This window comes from Geotrypetes seraphini, chromosome 14 (assembly GCF_902459505.1).
Source record: "Geotrypetes seraphini chromosome 14, aGeoSer1.1, whole genome shotgun sequence".
NCBI classification, from domain to species: Eukaryota; Metazoa; Chordata; class Amphibia; order Gymnophiona; family Dermophiidae; genus Geotrypetes; species Geotrypetes seraphini.
In genome coordinates, this window is record NC_047097.1 from 1,017,536 (window position 1) to 1,037,503 (window position 19,968).

Sequence of the window (19,968 nt, forward strand, 5' to 3'; positions counted from 1 at the left end):
ACAGAAGGTTTCAGCATATTGTCTACAATGACTCCCAGATCCTTTCCTTGGGTGCTAATCCCCAAGGTGGACCCTAGCATCCGGTAACTGTGATTCAGGTTATCCTTTCCAATGTGCATCACTTTGTATTTGTCCACATTAAATTTTATCTGCCATTTGGACGCCCAGTCTTCCAATTTCCTAAGGTCTGCCTGCAATTTTTCACAATCCGAATGCTTTTTAACAACTTTGAACAGTTTAGTGTCATCTGCAAATTTAATTACCTCACTCGTCATTCCAATTTCCAGATCATTTATAAATAAGTTAAATAGCACTGGTCCCAGTACAGACCCCTTTTACTCTCCTCCTTTGAGAAAAATGACCATTTAACCCTACCCTCTGTTTTCTATCCGATAACCAATTCCTAATCCACAACTGAACTTTGCCACTTATCCCATGACACTTTAATTTCCTCAGGAGCCTCTCATGAGGAACTTTATCAAAAGCTTTCTGAAAATCTAGATACACTATATCAACTGGCTCACCTTTATCCATCTGTTTATTCATACCATCAAAGAAGTCAAGCAATTTGGTGAGGCAAGATCTTCCTCAGCTAAACCCAAGCCGACTCCATCCCATTAAATCACATTTGTCTACGTGGTCCACAATTTTATTTTTTATAATCGTTTTCACCATTTTGCCCCGCACCAAAGTGAGGCTTACCGGTCTGTAATTTCCCGGATTTCTCCTGGAGCCCTTTTCAAAAAACAGCATAACATTGGCCACCTTCCAATCTTCAAGTACTAAAGACGATTTTAGCGACAGGTTACAGATCACTAACAGCAGGTTAGCAATTTCATGTTTGAGTTCCTTTACTACCCTGGGATGTATACCATCCGGTCCAGATGATTTATCATTTTTTAACTTGTCGATTTGGCTTAGTACATCTCTCAGATTCACCAAGATTTCTTTCAGTTCCTCCGCATCATCAACCTTGAAAACCATTTCCGGTTCAGGTAGATCTCTTACATCCTCTTCCATAAAGACCGAAGCAAAGAAGTCATCCACGATTTCTCTACTTCTTTACGATTCCATAGACAGAACTTCTCAGTTCACATCTGGCAGGCTGAAATCATCCAGCAACAGCACTTGTCATTAGCAGCACTATAGAAGCTTTCAATAAACATAAACTTCCCCTTTCTTTCCCAACTTTTAGATATCTGCAACCAGATCCTTCTCAATTTGCTATGATTGACTGGTCTGTAGACAACACTCATGTAGACAGAAGTTTCATCTTCTCTTTTCAAAGTGATCCATAGCGCTTCTTCTTTACATAGAGAGCTACTCTTCCACCTTTTCAACCATCTCTGTTCTTCCTAAAAAGATTATAACTCGGTATGTTTGCGTCCCATCCATGGGAATAACTGAATCATGTCTCTGTGATAGACCAAGTCTGCCTCTAACATCAAGGCTTGCAGATCATGAATTTTGTTGCTTCAACTGTGTTTGTGGTCATAGCTTTCCAGCTACCTTTCAGTGGCAATCCCCTTTTGTCTAGTTTTGTTTTTTAGTCTCACTTCTTGTTGCCTTGCTAGAAGTGTATTGCTAACATTGTTGTTTACATTGCTATCTTTATTACCGTCATATCTTGTCTTTTGCTAGGGATGGCTCTGTAAGTTTCCTGCATACATATGCCACCCCCACTCTCCAGTTTAAACTCCTAGAAACATATTGCCTGAATTTCTCAGCAAGGATTCTTTTTCCTGCCATAAAAAGATGCAGCCCATCATTACAATATTGACTCTCATCCGCGTGAGCGGACTGCTGGGCATGATGGACCACTGGTCTGACCCAACAGCGGCAATTCTTATGTTCTTATAATGACACCAGGCTTTGAGTCACCTATTGAATTTTTCAATATTTTGTACTCTTCCCCCCCCCTTCCATATGCAGGTACAGGTCTCCACCTATATTTGTGGGGTTAGGTGTGCAGCCCCCTCGCAAATACCATAAATTTGTGAATAATAATATTCATGGAGCCAGCTGCCACAGTGATGGGAGCCATTAACATCTTTCTGTCATGATTAGATGCCATTTTTCTATTAATTCCACATCATTCAGTATTGGGTGGGGGGTGGGATTTAAATTATATGATCTTATAATAAATAGAGGGTTTTGAGGGAGGGTGGGATAGGGTTACATTTTTAATTATAAGTTATAATGATAAGATGTTCAAGTGCTCAAGCTAAATGTGTTTATTATATAATATTTGTACACTTGATGAAAGTTTTAAAATGAATAAAGAATTTTTAAAAAATTAATACATTTGTGAATAATAATATTCATGGAGCCAGCTGCCACAGTGATGTTGCAGGAGTCCTGCTGTCTGATTAGGCACAAATGTTGAAAGGCAGCCCCCACATAACATAACATCATATTTCTATACCGCATAACCATAAGTTCAATGCAGTTTACAAAAATTACATAATCTATAAGAAAGGGTCAAAGGTAACTACTCAGACGAGTACTTAGGGAAAAGATAAGCCTTCAATTGTTTTCCTAAAGTGTTCATAAGAGTGAGAAAGAAGTAAGTAACAGTGAACCAAAGTCTTTGCCATGAAAAGCTGCTTGAAATGAAAGCAGATGGTCTTGGTAGTTGACAGCAGTTCTGATGCCTAACTGGGCACAGGAATTGAGAGCTGGTTCTTGGGAAGTGCAATTGGGTAAGCCCTGCTCGCTGAAATCACAATGGAAGCAGGAGTATCTTTAAATTCTGAGTTCAGAGAGAGACAGTCAGTGTAGCAGTTTTAATGTGTAGCATGACTGTGATTGAGCAGGTGAGGAAGAACTAAAAATTCTGAACAGATTAAACACTGGGGTAACTTAGATGAGGAGTAGTGGTTGAACCCCTTAGGAGAGTAGAATGAATCAAATTAAGAGAATCAGATGTTTTCAACAAGAGCTCCATCAGTGGTAGTAGCATGGAAGTGAGAAGGCCAACCACCAAATTCAATAAGATCTACAATGATTTTCTCACTGGAGGTGTTGAAGGCCAATATTGTGAGAAATTTAGATATGAAGGGGAGGATGGGATCAGCATGAGATACGGGACTAATACTCTTGGTTTAAGTATGGAAAATTTGTGTAATTGTTGATCCAAAGTGCTAGAACATGCATATTCCAGAGGTAGGAAAGAAAAAAGGGGAGGGAGAGCATGAATAGAAGAGGTTAGGCAGCAAGCAAGGAAGGGAAAAGAGTAAAGAGGAGAAGACAAACTGCTTTACCTGTGCTCGCTGGAACTGTGTGAGAACAGATGTGCCACTAGGAGGAAATGAGTGGCCCAACAGTGAAGCACTCTGTGAAAACAAAATAAAAGCAATGGGAGAAAAAGGGATGACATTTGTTCTTTCCTTAAGTCCTGCTAAACCAGTCTAGACAACTCTTCAGAACAACAACGCTCTCAACGTTTTGGTGTCAACAATTGGTAATGTACCCTGTTATTGCTAAGAAAGCTCTGGAAATTTTCATACCGTTTGTTACAACATATCTTTGCGAGCAATCCTTTTCGAGGATGCTGGACATAAAAACGAAGAAAAGGAACAGACTTTGTTGCGAAAATGACATGAGAGTGGCACTTGCCAAGGTAAAGCCGCACATTTCTGAACTGGTCTCTGAGAGGCAACAGCAGAAGTCACACTGATTTGCAGTAAATTTCATTATTATGTTATTATTATTCGAAATATAGGAGAACTTTTTTGTTTTCAAAATTGATATTATTTTTTCCCTCACTGTATACCTATGTTTTGAATTTGTAAAAATTCTGCCTAAGCCAAATAAAGATCCTACTTTGGTTTCGAACTACAGGCCTATATCATTAATAAATGTGGATAATAAAATTTTGGCGAAAATTTTGGCTTTGAGATTAGCCAAAGCTCTCCCACATATTATAGATATGCATCAGACGGGTTTCGTTGCTAAAAGACACTCCTCTAATAACTCTAGATTATTGTTTCATATGTTAAATTTATTAAAAAAATGGATGAACCGGCTTTTACAGTTTCCTTGGATGCAGAAAAAGCGTTTGATAGGGTAGAATGGAATTTTATGTATCAAGCTTTAGAATGGTTTGGTATAGGTTCTGGATTTATACAAATGGTAAAAACTTTGTATAGCTTCCCGATTGCAAGATTAAATATTAATAATATGATATCTGATGGATTTAAATTGCGGAGGGGAGTTAGACAGGGTTGTCCTTTATCTCCTTTGTTATTTGATGTTATATTAGAACCCTTATTGTTAGCAATACAGCAAACGGGGGAGATACAGGGTATTCCATATTCAGATATGGAATATAAAATTTCAGCTTATGCTGATGATATTTTGCTTTATTTGAAAAATCCAGAATCTACCTTATCTTCTTTATTAGAATTAATTGATAAGTTTGGTAAATTTTCAGGTTACAAAATTAATTGGAATAAATCTGAAATTATACCCTTAAATGTTCATTGTGCAAAAGGACTATTTAAAAATTTTCCGTTCATATGGAAGGAAGAAGGATTTAAATATCTTGGCATTCAAGTTAAAAATACAATTGAAGATACAGTAAAAGAAAATGAAAAATTTGTATTAAAAAAAGTTACGGAGTTGTGTGAGCAATGGAACCCATTACATATTTCTTGGTGGGGGAGAGTTCAAACTATTAAAATGATGATCTTGCCTGTAGTTTGCTACCAAATGAGTATGATACCTATTTATTTTCAGGGGTCCTTTTATAAAAAGCTTAATAGCATTTTAACGAAATTTCTTTGGCTTGGTAGAACACCTAGAATAGCCTTAGTAACTTTGCAAAAATCAATTAAGGAGGGAGGGGTAAATTTTCCAAATTTTTATAGGTACCATCAAGCCTATATTCTACGTCAGGGTATGTATTGGATCCTCCCAGAACTTATAGATAATGTACCAGATTGGTTATATTTGGAATGGCGCCTTATGTTTCCCCTAAATTTAGTTCACCTTCCAAGTATTAACATGCCTAGAAGATACAGAGAAAATAAAATTTTAATGGATACTTGGAAAACGTTGAGATTTATAAGTAAATTAACACCTATCCCAATAAACAAATCACGTTTACAAAAATTAGACAGTTCTAAGTCTAATAGATGCTGGCACTGTAATCTAGAACCAGGGACATTAGATCACTTATTGTATCAATGTCCCTACATTAAAAGTTTTTGGAATTCAATTTGGCCACAAATTAATAAATTGATGGAAAATCATATATCAATATCATATGATACAATATTATTTGGAATGATGATGAGGAAAAAAAGTCAAATTACACCAGAAAATAACAAGCTTTTATTAATTATGACAGGAGTTGCCATTCAACATATACCGTAACTAACAACTGGAAGAATTATAACAACCTAAATTATATATTTTGGTGGAATACAATATGTCATATATTTAAAATGGAAAGAACAATAGCAATACAAAAAGGGACATATACTAAATTTATAAAAATATGGGGGCCATTGACAAAATACTGCAATGAATAAATAGTAGGATTTTTCTTCTTCTTTTAAATATCTTTTTTGTGACACACATAGAGGGGGGGTAATGAAAATAATTTTTACATAATATGTTATAATATATTATACAATATGTAATGTATGAATGAAAAGTAATAGAAGGGTGGGGGGAGGGAGAGGGGAAAAAAAAATATATTTTAGAATATGATGTATTAGATATAAAAGTGATATTGTGTATTCATCAATTGTATTTTAATATGTTGCACACTTTCTGTAAAATTTGAAAATAAAAAATAATAAGGAAAAAAAAAAAAAAAAATCATATTTTATTTTTCCAATAAAGAAGGGTTCGGTGAACACGCATATGAAACTGGTGGGGTTCAGTACCTCCAACAAGGTTAAGAACCACTGGACTACACGGTCGTGAAGCAGATGTTGAAAAGCATTGAGAGCATTGAAAATTGCCCTGAGTTCCAGGAGATTGATGTGGCACTGGCGATCTATACTGGTCCAATAGCCTTGAGTGCGGAGACCATCTAGATGAGCCCCCAAGCGTAAGTCGAAGAGTTGGTCATGAGAACCTTCTGGATAGATTGGAAGAGAGCATCCACCAGCGAAGAGACTGTGTCAGAGCAGGAGTGACCTGGATGTGTCGAGACAGAGGGTCGGAAACCTGCGTCCATTGAGATGCCAGGGTCCATTGAGGAATTCTGAGGTGAAGTCTGGCAAAAGGAGTCACATGTACTGTAGAGGCCATGTGGCCCAGAAGAACCATTATGTGTCTCGCCGAGATGGATGGACGAGATGACACCGAATGACAAAGGTGGAGAAGAGCTTCCAGACACTGCTGAGGGAGGAACGCTCCGAGTTGGATAGTATCCAGAACAGCTCCGATGAATGGAAGAGTCTGAGAAGGGTGAAGATGGGATTTTGGAACGTTGATCTCGAATCCCAGACTCTGCAGGAACCAGATAGTCCGCTGGGTCGCCAGGACGACTCCCTGAGACGTGGAATCCTTGATGAGCCAGTCGTCCAGGTAGGGAAATACCTGAAGACCATGGTTCCTGAGTGCTGCGGCCATCACTACCAGGCACTTGGTGAAGGCTCTGGGTGACGAGGCCAGGCCGAAAGGGAGAATCCTTTCCCACCCGAAATCTGAGGTACTGACGGGAGGCCGGATGGATGGGAATGTGAGTGTAGGCCTCCTTGAGATCCAGAGAGCATAACCAGTCGTCCTGCTCGAGGAGGGGATACAGAGATGCCAGGGTCAGTTTCTTTGACCAGAAACTTGTTGAGCACTCTGAGATCCAAAATAGGACGCAGATCGCCCGTCTTCTTTGGAACAAGGAAGACAGAGTAAAACCCCTTGTTGTGCTGAGCCAAAGGAACTGGCTCAATAGTTCGGAGCTGCAACAAAGCCTGAGCTTCCTGAAGAAGAAGGGCGGTCTGGGCAGAGGTGGAAGGATATTCTCTTGGAGGATGTTCTGAAGGAACTTAATGGAATTGAAGAGAGTATCCCTCCCTTACGATGGAAAGGACCCAGAGGTCGGTGGTAATAGTCGTCCATCGATGGTAAAAATGATGGAGAAGACCTCTGATAGGGGGAAAAATGGGGAAGGGCAGAACGACTGACGTTATGCTCTCCAGAAGACAGTCAAAAAGGCTGAGGAGCCTTGGGCACAGCAGGTGGTTGAGGCTTCTACTGCTTCTGGGGATGCTGCCTCTTGACAGGCTGACGAGTGGCAGGAGCCTGTTTTGGTGGAAAACGCCGTTGGTAAATTAGAGGCGGGCGTGAAGGACGAGGAGCAGGCTTAGGCTTAGGATGGAGAATCGACTGGAAAGACTTCTCGTGGTCCAAAAGCTTCTTGGTTGCTGCCTCTATTGACTCATCAAAGAGGTCAGTGCCAGCACAAGGGACATTAGCCAGCCGGTCCTGTAGATTGGGGGTCCATGTCGATGGTCCTGAACCACGCCAGGCGTCGCATGGCCACCGAGCAAGCAGTAGCCCAAGCAAACAGCTCAAAGGCATCATATGAGGACTGAAGTAATTGTAGGCGAAGTTGGGACAATGAGGCCAGAACTTCCTGGAATTCAAAATGAGCCCGAGGATCCAAGTAGGCCATGAATTTGGGGAGGATGGACAGAAAAAACTCGAAATATGTAATGAAATGAAAATTATAGTTGAAGACTCTGGAGGTCATCATGGAGTTCTGGTAAATTCAACGACCAAATTTGTCCATCGTCTTGCCCTCCCTGCCCGGTGGAACAGTGGCATATACTTGAGAAGGGTGAGACCGCTTCAATGAAGATTCCACTAGAAGGGATTGATGGGATAGTTGAGCACCATCAAACCACTTATGATGAACCGTCCAGTACCTGAAATCCAATTTCCCCGGAACAGCTGGGATGGAATAGGGGGTTTCCAGACAGTGGATAAAGATCTGATCCAGTAGCTTATGAAGAGGAAGCTTGAGGGATTCAGCAGGAGGTTGAGGGAGATGCATGGTCTCGAGGTACTCCTTGGAAAATTTGGATCCAGTGTCCAGTTGAATGTCCAAATCAGCTGCCATCTGACGCAAAAAGGAAAAAAAAGACAGCTGGTCAGCCAAAGCCGGGCCTTGAGAGGGACTTGAGGACGTCGAGGCTTCTGGATCCAATGAGGACGAGGATCTGGATGGGGAAAAAGACCCCACCGTATCCTCGAGATCCGGTAGTGGAGGAGGCGAAGTAGCCGGTGGGGAATACTGAAGAAAAGGCTGCTTCCAATGAGGCGAGGCATGCCTGGATGAGTGCTTCGAAGAATGTCTCAATTGATGATGCGAGCTGTGTCTCGAAGCAGGCCTCGACAAACGAGGCAAATGTGTCTTCGCTGAGGCCCCCAGAGAGTGGATGGGGCTGGAAGCGGTGGATCGAAGCAGAGGTGGTTGGCTGGAAGAACCACGAGGCACTCGCAAAGACTCGAGCCCTTGCATCGAGTGGATAGGTTCCAATGGCGGCATGGGCAAAGACTCTGCTCCTTGCGATGCATGCATCGATGCCAGACCAGACACTCGCAGAGACTCTGCTCCCTGTAGAGAGTGTGCGTACGGCTGAGGCACAGGAGGCGGCTCGACCTCGCAGAAGACTTCCGCATGCCCAGGCTGGAGTTGAGAGAGAAGCTTCGGCCCCATTGTAGTAAAGAGCTGAATGAACTGCTTCTCTAGTAAGGTCTGGAACCAAGCCGGCAAGGATGGATCCGCGTCAACAATGGGACCACCTGCATGGGCTTCGTGCTCCCTTAAGGCAGTGTGAGAGTGCTTGGACTTAGAAGCCTTGGGCACTTTGAGCACTACTGGGGGAATGGGCTGCTGCGCTATCTGACCTGAAGAGACAGAGGAAGGCACCGCAGCCAGCGTCGAAGGCTGAGTCAGTACAAACGAAGCAGGTTTGATGAGGCTCGGAGCAGAAGACGTGGAAGTTTGGAGAGCTTCAGATGAGGTCGAAGGTGAAGCACCCTTTGATGACGAAAGTTCCATCGAAGACTCCATGCTGTAAAGCTGCTCCCACAAGATGCAACGACGCTTGAAAGCACAGGCTGTAAGTGTTGAGCAAGGCCAGCACGATTTCGGGAGGTGTTAAAGTCCAAGACACCGAAGATAGCGTCAATGAGGGTCAGTCAGTGAAATCGCGCGCTGGCACTTGAAACACTTTTTAAAATCGGTCGCAGGCCGGGACAGAGGCCGAAAAATCTCCGCCGCCAGATCAAAGCCATGGGGCTGCGGCCATGTGGCCTGCCCGGTCGAACGGATGGAAGAAATTTTTTTTAAAAAAAAAACAAGAAAGCACGACGAAAATCAGCGATTCTGAGAAAATTTACCCAAAACTGCGGACTTGAGAAGGCACAAGTGAAAATACTTCACATAGAGAGTCGAAGACGGACTTCTCGGCTCCGCGGAAAAGTAAGAACTGAGGAGACGCGCCCTGTGCTGGGCGGGAAGGCACTCGCACATGCACAGTGCGGGCGACTCGAAACTTCAAGTTTCTTCAAGCAAGACTGCTTGTGAGGCGTCCGCATCGGGGTTCCATTGGATCACATCACCCACTTGTGAGAATACCTACCTGCTTGTTCTGGGATAATCCAAAATATAGCAATAAATATCATCACATATTCTAAAAAGTATGATCACGTTACCCCGCTTTTGAAAAATGCTTACTGGCTCCCCATTACATACAGAATTACATATAAAATTGCTGTGGGGAGTTCCCGTCGTAGTCTCGAAAGACTACGGGAACTCACGGCAGCCATTTCCTATTGGCGATCTGCACTGGGCAGGAGTGTAGGAAGATCGCTGTTGTCCTGAAAGCCCACTAGACCACCAGGTAAGGCCGGGACGCCGGGGGAAGGCGGGAGGGAGGCGGACCAGAAGATATTTGCGGTATTTCACCATTCGCGGTCCGGCTCTGCCCCTATCCCCCGCGAATCCGGAGGGAGAAGTGTATAATTGGAAGATGTACCAACTACATATGTTCAATAATGAATTAATTGATGATGTCATTGTCCCAATAAAATGACCAGTACCTGGTAATATGAGACTTTGGCTGCCAGCTTACTAATTTAGTAAGCAATCAAATACTCCTCAAGGCCTTGACTATTACCCACACTTTTATGATAGATTTCTTTCTTTGATCTCCTCTGAGATAGAATTAAGAACTGAGGGGCATGTATGTAGCCTGTCCATAAAGTTATTTTGACCAAACAGAAAGGTCATCAGAGATTTTCTCAGTTACAGCCCCCCAACTTTGGAACTCCTTACTCATTTATCTCAGGAAGGAGACTAAATTAGATAGATTTAAAGGTTCCCTTAAAAGTTTTCTGTTTAAGGACGCTTTCGATATTTATGATTAGAGCAAAGCCAATATTCTTATAATATTTCTTTTGATCAGCGATACTTTTTAGTACTATTTCATTATTTTATATTTCCCCCCCCTTATGCTACCTTAAATGTCTCTCTTTGCTATAAATATTATAGTTCCTCCCCTTTTTCCTTACCTTTTTGAGTTAGTTTATGTCTATATGAATTTATCAAATGTATTTAATCATGTCTCCCACTTTTATTGATGTACAAACGCTCACAAATATTGATAAGCGTCAGAATCAAATTTTGAAACTTAAATAGTGTGGAATCTTGACATGTAAAGAAGGAGCAATCAGATATGCCAGGACTCACAGTATTAAAATTAGAAACGACTAGTGATTGGCCTTAAGGTGTAGTGGCCTTGAGCCTTCTGACCTTGCCAGGTGATCTCCACATGGAAATATTATTCATGTCTTGGGAAATAGGTTAAAGCTTGGTCATATTTACAAACCTACAAAAGGACTAAAAATGGCCTCCTATAGAAGACAGAGATTATACTCAATTTTTATTTTCAGAGAAAATTTTGTACTAGCTTTTCAGATAAAGGACTGAGATCATCTATTACCGAAAGAGTGCAGTGCTGGTTAGGAGACATCTGATCATTGTAGGATGCAGATGAGAAGCGCTGGTGCAGTGGTGCTCGAATGTGAACAGCCTTGGGGCACAAAATCTGCCAAAAGAAATTAATCAAAATTTAGACTTCTGCTCTTTTACCCTACCAACACAATCTCAATCATCAACTTCAAATTAGTTGTGGACAGGAAAACCTTTTGCATGAAAGAGAGTATTTTACCTGGCAAGGTGGTTCTCTCTAAACAGCAGAAGAATGCAGCCACACTCATCGGTGACATCTTCTGACATCTTCAGTGTACCAGAGCTCTCCATTAGCTAAGCAAGCCTTTGGCTTACTGGGCATAAACAGAAGTTCCTGTGTTCAGTGTGATTCCCACTACTTGCTTCAGTGGTTCCTAGCTGATTACAAGATATGAGAGAGTGGATCTGGAGGGCAGGGAAGTGTGGCTGCATTCCCTTGCTGTCTACTCTTGTTACAATAAGCAACTCCTCTTTCTCTGGAGACAAGCACACCTGTTGCTGAGTCAATAGTTTGAAGGTTGGTAAATCCTTTAGCAGGCAGATTCCTGAGGACGTAGTGGTCAAATGGTCAATGCCGAGCAAAATGGTAGAAAATTGTGGAACACGTAGACAAACATGATTTAATGAGACAGAGTCAACATGGGTTCAGCTGAGGGAGATCTTGCCTCACCAATTTGCTTGACTTCTTTGAAGGTGTGAATAAACATGTGGATAGTATATCTAGATTTTTAGAAAGCTTTTGATAAAGTTCCTCAAGAGAGGCTCCTGAGAAAATTAAAGTGTCATGGGATAGGTGGCAAAGTCCCCTGTTCGTTTACAAAAATTGGATTGCTCTAAGTCTAATAGATGTTGGCATTGTCATCTTGAGGCTGGAACCCTAGATCATTTATTATTTTATTGTCCTCTTATTAATAATTTTTGGAAATTGATCTGGGGACAAATAAATTGTATGTTAGAGAATCACGTGGCCCTGTCATATGACACAGTTTTGTTTGGGATGTCTATGAGGGCCAAAAGTCAAATCTCCTCGAATAATAATAAGCTGTTAATGATTTTAACAGGAGTTGCCATCCAACAAATAACATACAACTGGAAAGACTACAGGGGGTTGAATTACTGTTTCTGGTGGAGTTCGGTGTGCCATGTGTATGAAATGGAAAAAACATTGGCGATTAAGAGAGGATATTATAAGAAATTTAAAGATGTATGGGGACCATTAATTGATTACTATAATAAATAATTGTATTTATCCCCATTTAGTATGTATAGGGTGGGAGGGTGGTTGGGTGGGTTTTATGAAATTATGATGAGTAGTTATAAAAATGTTTGGAAAGGGAGGGAGGGGAGGTAATTTATGGTATAAGATGATTGCAAAGTTTCAAGTGAAGAATGTATAGTATGACATGATTTATTGTACACTTGTTTGTATAATGTAAAAAGGAATAAAGATATTTTTTTTAAAAAAAGGAATTGGTTATCGCCAATTTTTCTATTAATTATACACCATTTAGTGTTGAAAGAGGGGAAGGGTTTAATGGGAGGGTTTATGATCTTATAATGAATAATGTGATTAGAAGGAGGGTGGGGGGAGGGTTGCATTTATATTTATAAGATATAATGATAAGATGTTCAAGTGGTCTAATTAATAGTGTTTATTATGAATTCTGTACACTTGATGAAAGTTTAAAAATGAATAAAGAATTTTTTTTAAAAAAGGAATTGGTTATCGGAAAAAAAAACAGAGGATAGGGTTAAATGGTCATTTTTCTCAATGGAGGAGAGTACACAGTGGAGTGCCACAGGGGTCTGTACTGGGACTGGTGCTATTTAACTTAGTTATAAATGATCTGGAAATTGGAATGATGAGTGAGGTGATTAAATTTGCAGATGACACTAAACTATTCAAAGTTGTTAAAACGCATGCGGATTGTACAAAATTGCAGGCAGGCCTTAGGAAATTGGAAGACTGGGCATCCAAATGGCAGATGAAATTTAATGTGGACAAATACAAAGTGATGCACATTGGAAAGAATAACCTGAATCACAGTTACCGGATGCTAGGGTCCACCTTGGGGATTAGTGCCCAAGAAAAGGATCTGGGTGTCATCGTAGACAATACGATGAAACCTTCCGACCAATGTGCGGCGGCCAAAAAAGCAAACAGGATGCTAGGAATTATTGAAAAAGGGATGGTTAACAAGATTAAGAATGTTTTGTTTTAAAATTTTTATTCATTTTCATATATCCACAAGTATAACATAGAAAGATTAAGAATATTATAATGCCCCTGTATCGCTCCATGGTGCGACCTCATCTGGGTTATTGCATTCAATTCTGGTCTCCTTATCTCAAGAAAGATATAGTGGCTTTAGAAAAGTTTAAAGAAGAGCAACCAAGATGGTAAAGGGGATGGAACTCCTCTCATATGAGGAAAGACTAAAACGGTTAGGGCTCTTCAGCTTAGAAAAGAGACGGCTGAGGGGAGATATGATTGGAGTCTACAAAATCTTGAGTGAAGTAGAACGGGTACAAGTGGATCAATTTTTCACTCTATCAAAAATTACAAAGACTAGGGGACACTCAATGAAGTTACAGGGAAATACTTTTAAAATCAATAGGAGGAAAAATGTTTTCACTCAGAGAATAGTTAAGCTCTGGAATGCGCTGCCAGAGGATGTGGTAAGAGCGGATAGTGTAGCTGTTTTTAAGAAAGATTTGGACAAGTTCCTGGAGGAAAAGTCCATAGTCTATTATTGAGGAAGACATGGGGGAAGCCACTGCTTGCCCTGGATCGGTAACATGGAATATTACTACACCTTGGGTTTTGGCCAGGTTTAGTGACCTGGATTGGCCACCATGAGAACAGGCTACTGGGCTTGATGGACCATTGGTCTGACCCAATAAGACTATTCTTATGTTAAGTGGAGGGGTCAAGGCAGTAGTGTTTTGTGAAAGTATGTGGTGAAGGACAGGTTGCAGCTTTACAAATATCTGACAGATAAGTGTCTCTGTAGAAGGCAATGGAAGAAGTCATGGCCAATGCAACCGGGCGACAGGTGGCCTGTCTATGCATGGCAAAAGTTAATGCAGTCAGTGACCCACAAGGATAGAGTCTGCTTGGAAGCTGAAAACTTTGTACTTGGAGTCTTTTTTCCATTTACATTCCACTCTAAATCTTCTAGAGCTGGGGAAAATGTATCTATTTTATTTTCCTTTTTCCTCAGGAAGTTGATACATGAAAGTGTTGGAAAGTTCAACCTGTTACCAGGTTGTTTGAACATGGTATTAGGTTCGTACCTTGCTTCAATTGTAAGACACAGAATTCTGTACAAAAGCTGTTATTCCCCTTAACCACGAATATGCAGAAGGGTATCTCGTTAAGACTCTGAACTCCTCCCCTTCTGCAGTGGAGCACAGCCCCCTCTTCAGTTGGTCCTAAAGCAATCGAACTGCACTGAAACAGAAGAAAGGAGAAGGAGGGATACAGGGAGCTTCCCCAGCAACAAGCTATATTCTGTTCAGCTCTGTAACATATGATAAATGAACAATGAATAAACATTTAACAATAACTATGCACATGCATAATTAAGAGTCATCCTGCTAAGTGAAACCAGTAGGAGCCATAAAACTTCCCCAAAGAAGAAAGGAAATAGGTGCCCCCATGTTCCTGGAATATTGTCTCTGCTTCTACTTAGATACAGGAGAAGAAGACCCGATATGGACACTGGCCATGTCCGTACAAAATCCTATGGTCTTATCACTGAATGAAGATTAGCACGGTAAAAACTTAGGGGTCCTCTTACTAAGGCATGCTAGCCGTTTTAGCGTGCGCTAAATACTAACGTGTCCATAGACTTAGTTAAAGGACCCCTTAATCTTTCATTCAGTTTCAAGACATAGGATTTATCATCATATTGCATCAATTTACTGTGCCTGAGTTTATCAGTAAAATATATACGATATACTATACACAATTGGTACAGTTGCCAAGGTCTTGTACAATCATTATTTGAGCTGCAAAAGCTAAAAGAATATGTACGATAAACATTTAAATTCAAAACATGACAGAAAAACATAGGCAGCAATTTTAATAAGAAGATTCTGGTGTAAATCCTGTTTTCCATAAAGCAAATGGCTAATAAAATCACCAGATATACTCTAATATAAGCCCATCAGAATATAAACTGAGATACCATTTTTGTCCTTCCTTTACGGGAGAAATGATACCTCAAATATAAACCGAGGGTTTATATTCCACCATTCCTCCCCTTCTCTGTGGTGTCACCCTCCCTCCCCAGCTGCCTTCCTCATCGGCAGACTTCTCCAGCCATCATTGTGCTCCCCAAGAACATATTCCAGCCAACATGCCCCCCCCCAAACCTGCAGCCTACCCTTCCCTCCCTCCCTTGAGGAGTGTGGTGTAGTGGTTAGAGCTACAGCCTCAGAACTCTGAGATTGTGGGTTCAATCCCCGCGCTGCTCCCTGTGACCCTGGGCAAGTCACTTTATCCTCTACTGTCCCAGATACATTAGACAGATTGTGAGCCCACCGGGACAGACAGGGAAAATGCTTGAAATACCTGTATGTAAACTGCTTTAAGTATGGTTGTATAACTACAAAAAGGCTGTATGCAAGTCCCAATCCTTTTCCCTTTCCCTTCTTCCTCCCTGGACCAGGAACGACTAACCCCCCTCCTGGAACCCAGTGAAAAGATCCCCAGGCCTACCATGCTTCCCTAGTGGTCTGGTGGTGTGTTGGGGCAGGAGTGATTCCCCCTCGCTCCTGGCCGTGCACTCTTCATGGTGAAAATGAAGCTGAGATTTATCACACAGTGCCAGCGAAGCATTAGAACATGTAATGAAACCCAGGTACCCAATCACCCCCCTACCTGCTGCTGACTGAAGGTAGACATAGTCACTTGCTTAGGTGGCGTGCCAATAGGCACTGCCCGGACCGGAGGACTGCCAATGATGGGGGAAGAGGAGCGTCTGGGCAAGGCACATTCCGAGAGATCTCGTTCAGACTCTTTCTGGTCAGGCTGTGGCTTCTCAACAACGCCATACTCCTTCATGACGGACACCGGTGTTCTCTCCTATGCAAAGAGAGCGAGAAAAATGTACAGCCACTTATGCAGAAACAAAACAGACAAGATGACGGTATAGGTGAGAGGCAGGTGCTAGTGAAATTGGGACTAATTATTTTAACAGTTACTAACTTCCTTTCATTCCAATTACAGGAGGATGGGAGAGTTCACATGATGATTCAAAAATAGATCAGAGGCCTCTGCTGGAAGGCTTAACAAACAGTACTGTACCTCCGTCAGCATAGACGCTTGCAGACCCCGTAGCACAACTGGCCCATCCCAAATGCTGCAGTTCAAGCCTTTAGTCAACTGCAAAAAGACAGAATATCATCAGATTCCATCTTCTCTTTGACAATCTCACACAATCTTTGTTTTCAGACACCCTGGCACTAAGCTGCAACTACTTTCGAGACCTATAAGCAATCTATGTGAGTAGTAATACATTTCAGCAAGGGACTTTTGCAAGCAGTGATGAAAGGGGAAAATCTCATGAAGAGAATGTGATGGATAGCAGATGTAATGAACAGAGCATTCGAAGGAAGGCTACTATCAAGGGCATGAAGACTTCGCAGCAATCCTGCATGTTGTCTCAAATTATAACAGAAAGTGACGAATATTTACCCAAATTAGTACATCATTCAGCAGAATACACACAACAAAATCCGAACCCTCATCCATACACTATTTCATCTATTTATTGGTATTTATTAAGCACATTCCTGAAGAGATTCACCCAGGGCCGTGTACAGCAGGTATAATTCAACATAAAACAATTTTGTTAAGAGCATAACGGTAGAAAAAAGACCAAATATAAACATAAAATACAATGGAACAGGTAACATCAAAATCAGTAAATGCCTCTGTATAAGGCACTGGTGAGACCTCATTTAGAATATTATGTACAATTCTGGAAGTCCAGAGGAAGGCTACTAAAATGGTGTGTGTGGTCTTTGTGATGAGGCATATGGGGACAGACTTAAAGATCTCAATCTGTATACTTTGGCGGAAAGGCGGGAGATATGATAGTCATTTAAATACTTACATAATATAAATGTGCATGAGTCGAGTCTCTTTCATTTGAAAGGAAGCTCTGCAATGAGAGGGCATAGGATGAAGTTAAGAGGTGACAGGCTACGGAGTAATCTGAGGAAATACTTTTTTCCAGAAAGGGTGGTAGATGTGTAGGACAGTCTCCCGGAAGAGGTGGTGGGAACAGAGACTGTGTCTGAATTCAAGAGGGCCTGGGGTAGGCACATGGGATCTCTCAGAGAGAAAGAGATAATGGTTACTGTGGATGGGCAGACTAGATGGGCCATTTGGCCTTTAGCTGCCGTCATGTTTCTGTGACCTAGGAATTGTTCATTAATATGTCTGAAATAAGTCTGAAGAATTAGGTCCGTATCAAATTTTAAGGCAAACGTCACAATGAGGGTAGTCCTCTCCTTAATTACTTCCAAAAGAATTTTCCAGAAAGTTTGTTAGATTCATCTCACCACCAACCCCTTCAGCCATGCCAGTAAAAGTAGAACTTCCTAATTTACTCCTAAAAGAGAGATATTGAGCTCTTAATATAGAGAGTAAATTTTCCATTGAAATTTAACAATATCTCTCCGTGCCATTTCAACAGCTGATACGATTATTTTGGGAAATTCAACACTCTCAAATTACTTCCATTTCCATTTCTATTTCTAGACTGCAAATATCTTACAGTTCATTGTGGTGTACAAAAAGCCAAGAAGTCTGTACAGTAAGAGTGACCTACACAGCTCATGGAAAACCAGATTACCAAGGTTATCAATTTCCCAGAAATCTAGCAACATTTTCTCTTTATTTTCCATGAATTCTAACTTTTTCTGGCTATAAGACCTCTCTTTAATAATGTCCAGTTCTAAAGTCTTAATTTGATTCATTCGCTCCTCATGTTTTTGGATACTCTCACTGTGTTCACGCAGCATTTTACCTTGAGCGTTCACCATGGAGTTGAGAAAGACACAATCATTTCATAGTGTAATCACTGCTTTCTTCAGGCTGGAGACCATGATTTTGATAGCCTTCCATAGCGCTCCAAATTGTTTTTTCTCTCTCCGGAAGGGCAAAGTTCCTGTAACCTCCTCACAGGGTGCTGATGTCAGAGCCACAACAGGACAAACTTCAATCACAGACTTCTTTCCCATTGTTCCTTCAGGGCTTGGCACCAACTCTTCCTCCCGGGGGGAGAGCGCTACCTCCACACCTGCTGGGTTCTTCCTTCCAGGTTGGACTCAAAACTAAGCTCATGCGTTCCTCACAAAGCTGGTGATGTCTCTGTCGAATGGTGCAGGGCTATTCCAAAGATAGTTGTCTGAACTAGTCGCCGTGAGTTCCCGGCCGTTGGAGGACCAGGCCGGGAAGTTCCTTTCCACTTTCCCATAGCTCAAAAAGGAAAAAAAGCAAGCTTTAAGGTAAGTTTGGGCATGTGTCAAAACTTCATCCACAAAAACGCTCTGTACTTGCATTTGTCTTCGACGCCATCTTGGTTACAGTCTATCTAATTTTAAAAACATGTTTTTTGTGGTTTTTGATTGATTTCTAGCTCTCTACCTGCTTGGTGCTTTGATAGTTAAGTTCCCCGGGGTATGTGTTGGGACTACCGCTTTTTAACATATTTATAAATGATCCAAACATGGGAATAACTAGATATAAAATTATTCAATTACCTCACATCAGGAAAAGGACTGTGAAAAATTGCAAGAAGACCTTAAGAGTCTGGGTATCCAAATGGCAGATAACAATATGGGGGGAATTAAACAAAGGACCGCTCTTTGCTGTATTCTCCCCTTAATGAGAGCAACTTTAAAGTGATGTATGTGGCTATAGCAATGCAATACAAGGTTCCACATTAGAATTAGAAATAAAAACTATACTCTTCAAGAAATCCCTTAATAAAGCTTAATACCATGATAAAGCTAAACCCCCCTCTTACCATCCCCTCCCTAACCCCAGATCCTACTTTTCCCTCTCTTGGAAACCTTCTCTGATCTAACGTTGTAACCCTTCTTCCATAACTCTTTTTGTAATCCGCTTTGAACCGAAAGGTAATGGCGGAATAGAAATCTGTAATGTAATGTAATTCACCACCCAGGAAAAGGATCTTGATGATGACATTATCCGCTCAATGTGCAACAGCGGCTCAGAAAGCAAATAAAATGCTAGGAAGTAGAAAAGAAATAAAAATATTATAATGCCTTTGTATCACTCCATGGTGCAGCCACACCTCAAATACTGTGTGCAATTTCGGTCACTACATCTCAAAAAAGATACAGCAAAATTAGAAATGGTACAGAAAAGGGTGATGAAAATTATAGGAAGGTCATCGCATTCTCTTTATAAGGAAAGGTTAAAAAGGCAACAGTTCTTCAAAATGGAGAAGAGATAACTGAGGGTAGACACTGAGTGGAGTGGAAATGGTAGATGTGAATCGTTTGTGTACTCTTTCCAAAAATATAAATACCGGATAAAGGACTAGGGGGCATAAAATGAAGAAAGAACACATTGGAGAAAATATTTCTTTGCTTAGCATGTAATTAAAACTCTGGAATTCAATACCAAATGATGTAGCTAAAGCAGTTAGCTTAGCAGGGTTTAAGAAAGGTTTGGATAATTTCCTAAATGAAAGTCCATAAGCTATTCTTAGGAAAATCTACTGCTTATTTCTTGGATAAGCAGCATAAAATCTGTTTTATTCTTTTGGTATATTGCCAGGTATTTGTGACCTGGATTGCCACTGTTGGAAACCGCTTACCAAAGTATGACAAGGCTTATGCTCTTATTCCCCCCCCCCCCTTCTGCAAAAATAACACTGGTTATTGATGAAAGCTTGTTGGGTATTTAAATGATATAGAATGGT

The 19,968-nt window shown here is 41.1% G+C and overlaps 1 protein-coding gene across 4 annotated transcripts in view; it reads right to left on the bottom strand.

Moving 5' to 3' along the window:
• Nucleotides 1–19,968, bottom strand: part of PATL1 (PAT1 homolog 1, processing body mRNA decay factor) — a 108,892-nt gene that overhangs the window by 77,607 nt on the left and 11,317 nt on the right. For all 4 annotated transcript variants that reach the window (XR_004537013.1, XM_033920968.1, XM_033920967.1 and 1 more), the window contains exons 4-7: nucleotides 16,314–16,391; nucleotides 15,888–16,091; nucleotides 10,971–11,075; nucleotides 3,264–3,335 (exon numbers count right to left, since the gene is read on the bottom strand). Coding sequence is in view for 3 of the 4 variants with exons in the window: in XM_033920968.1 (XP_033776859.1) it covers nucleotides 3,264–3,335; nucleotides 10,971–11,075; nucleotides 15,888–16,091; nucleotides 16,314–16,391 (459 nt within the window). In the remaining variant the exon portion in view is untranslated. The remainder of the gene's footprint in view (nucleotides 1–3,263; nucleotides 3,336–10,970; nucleotides 11,076–15,887; nucleotides 16,092–16,313; nucleotides 16,392–19,968) is intronic.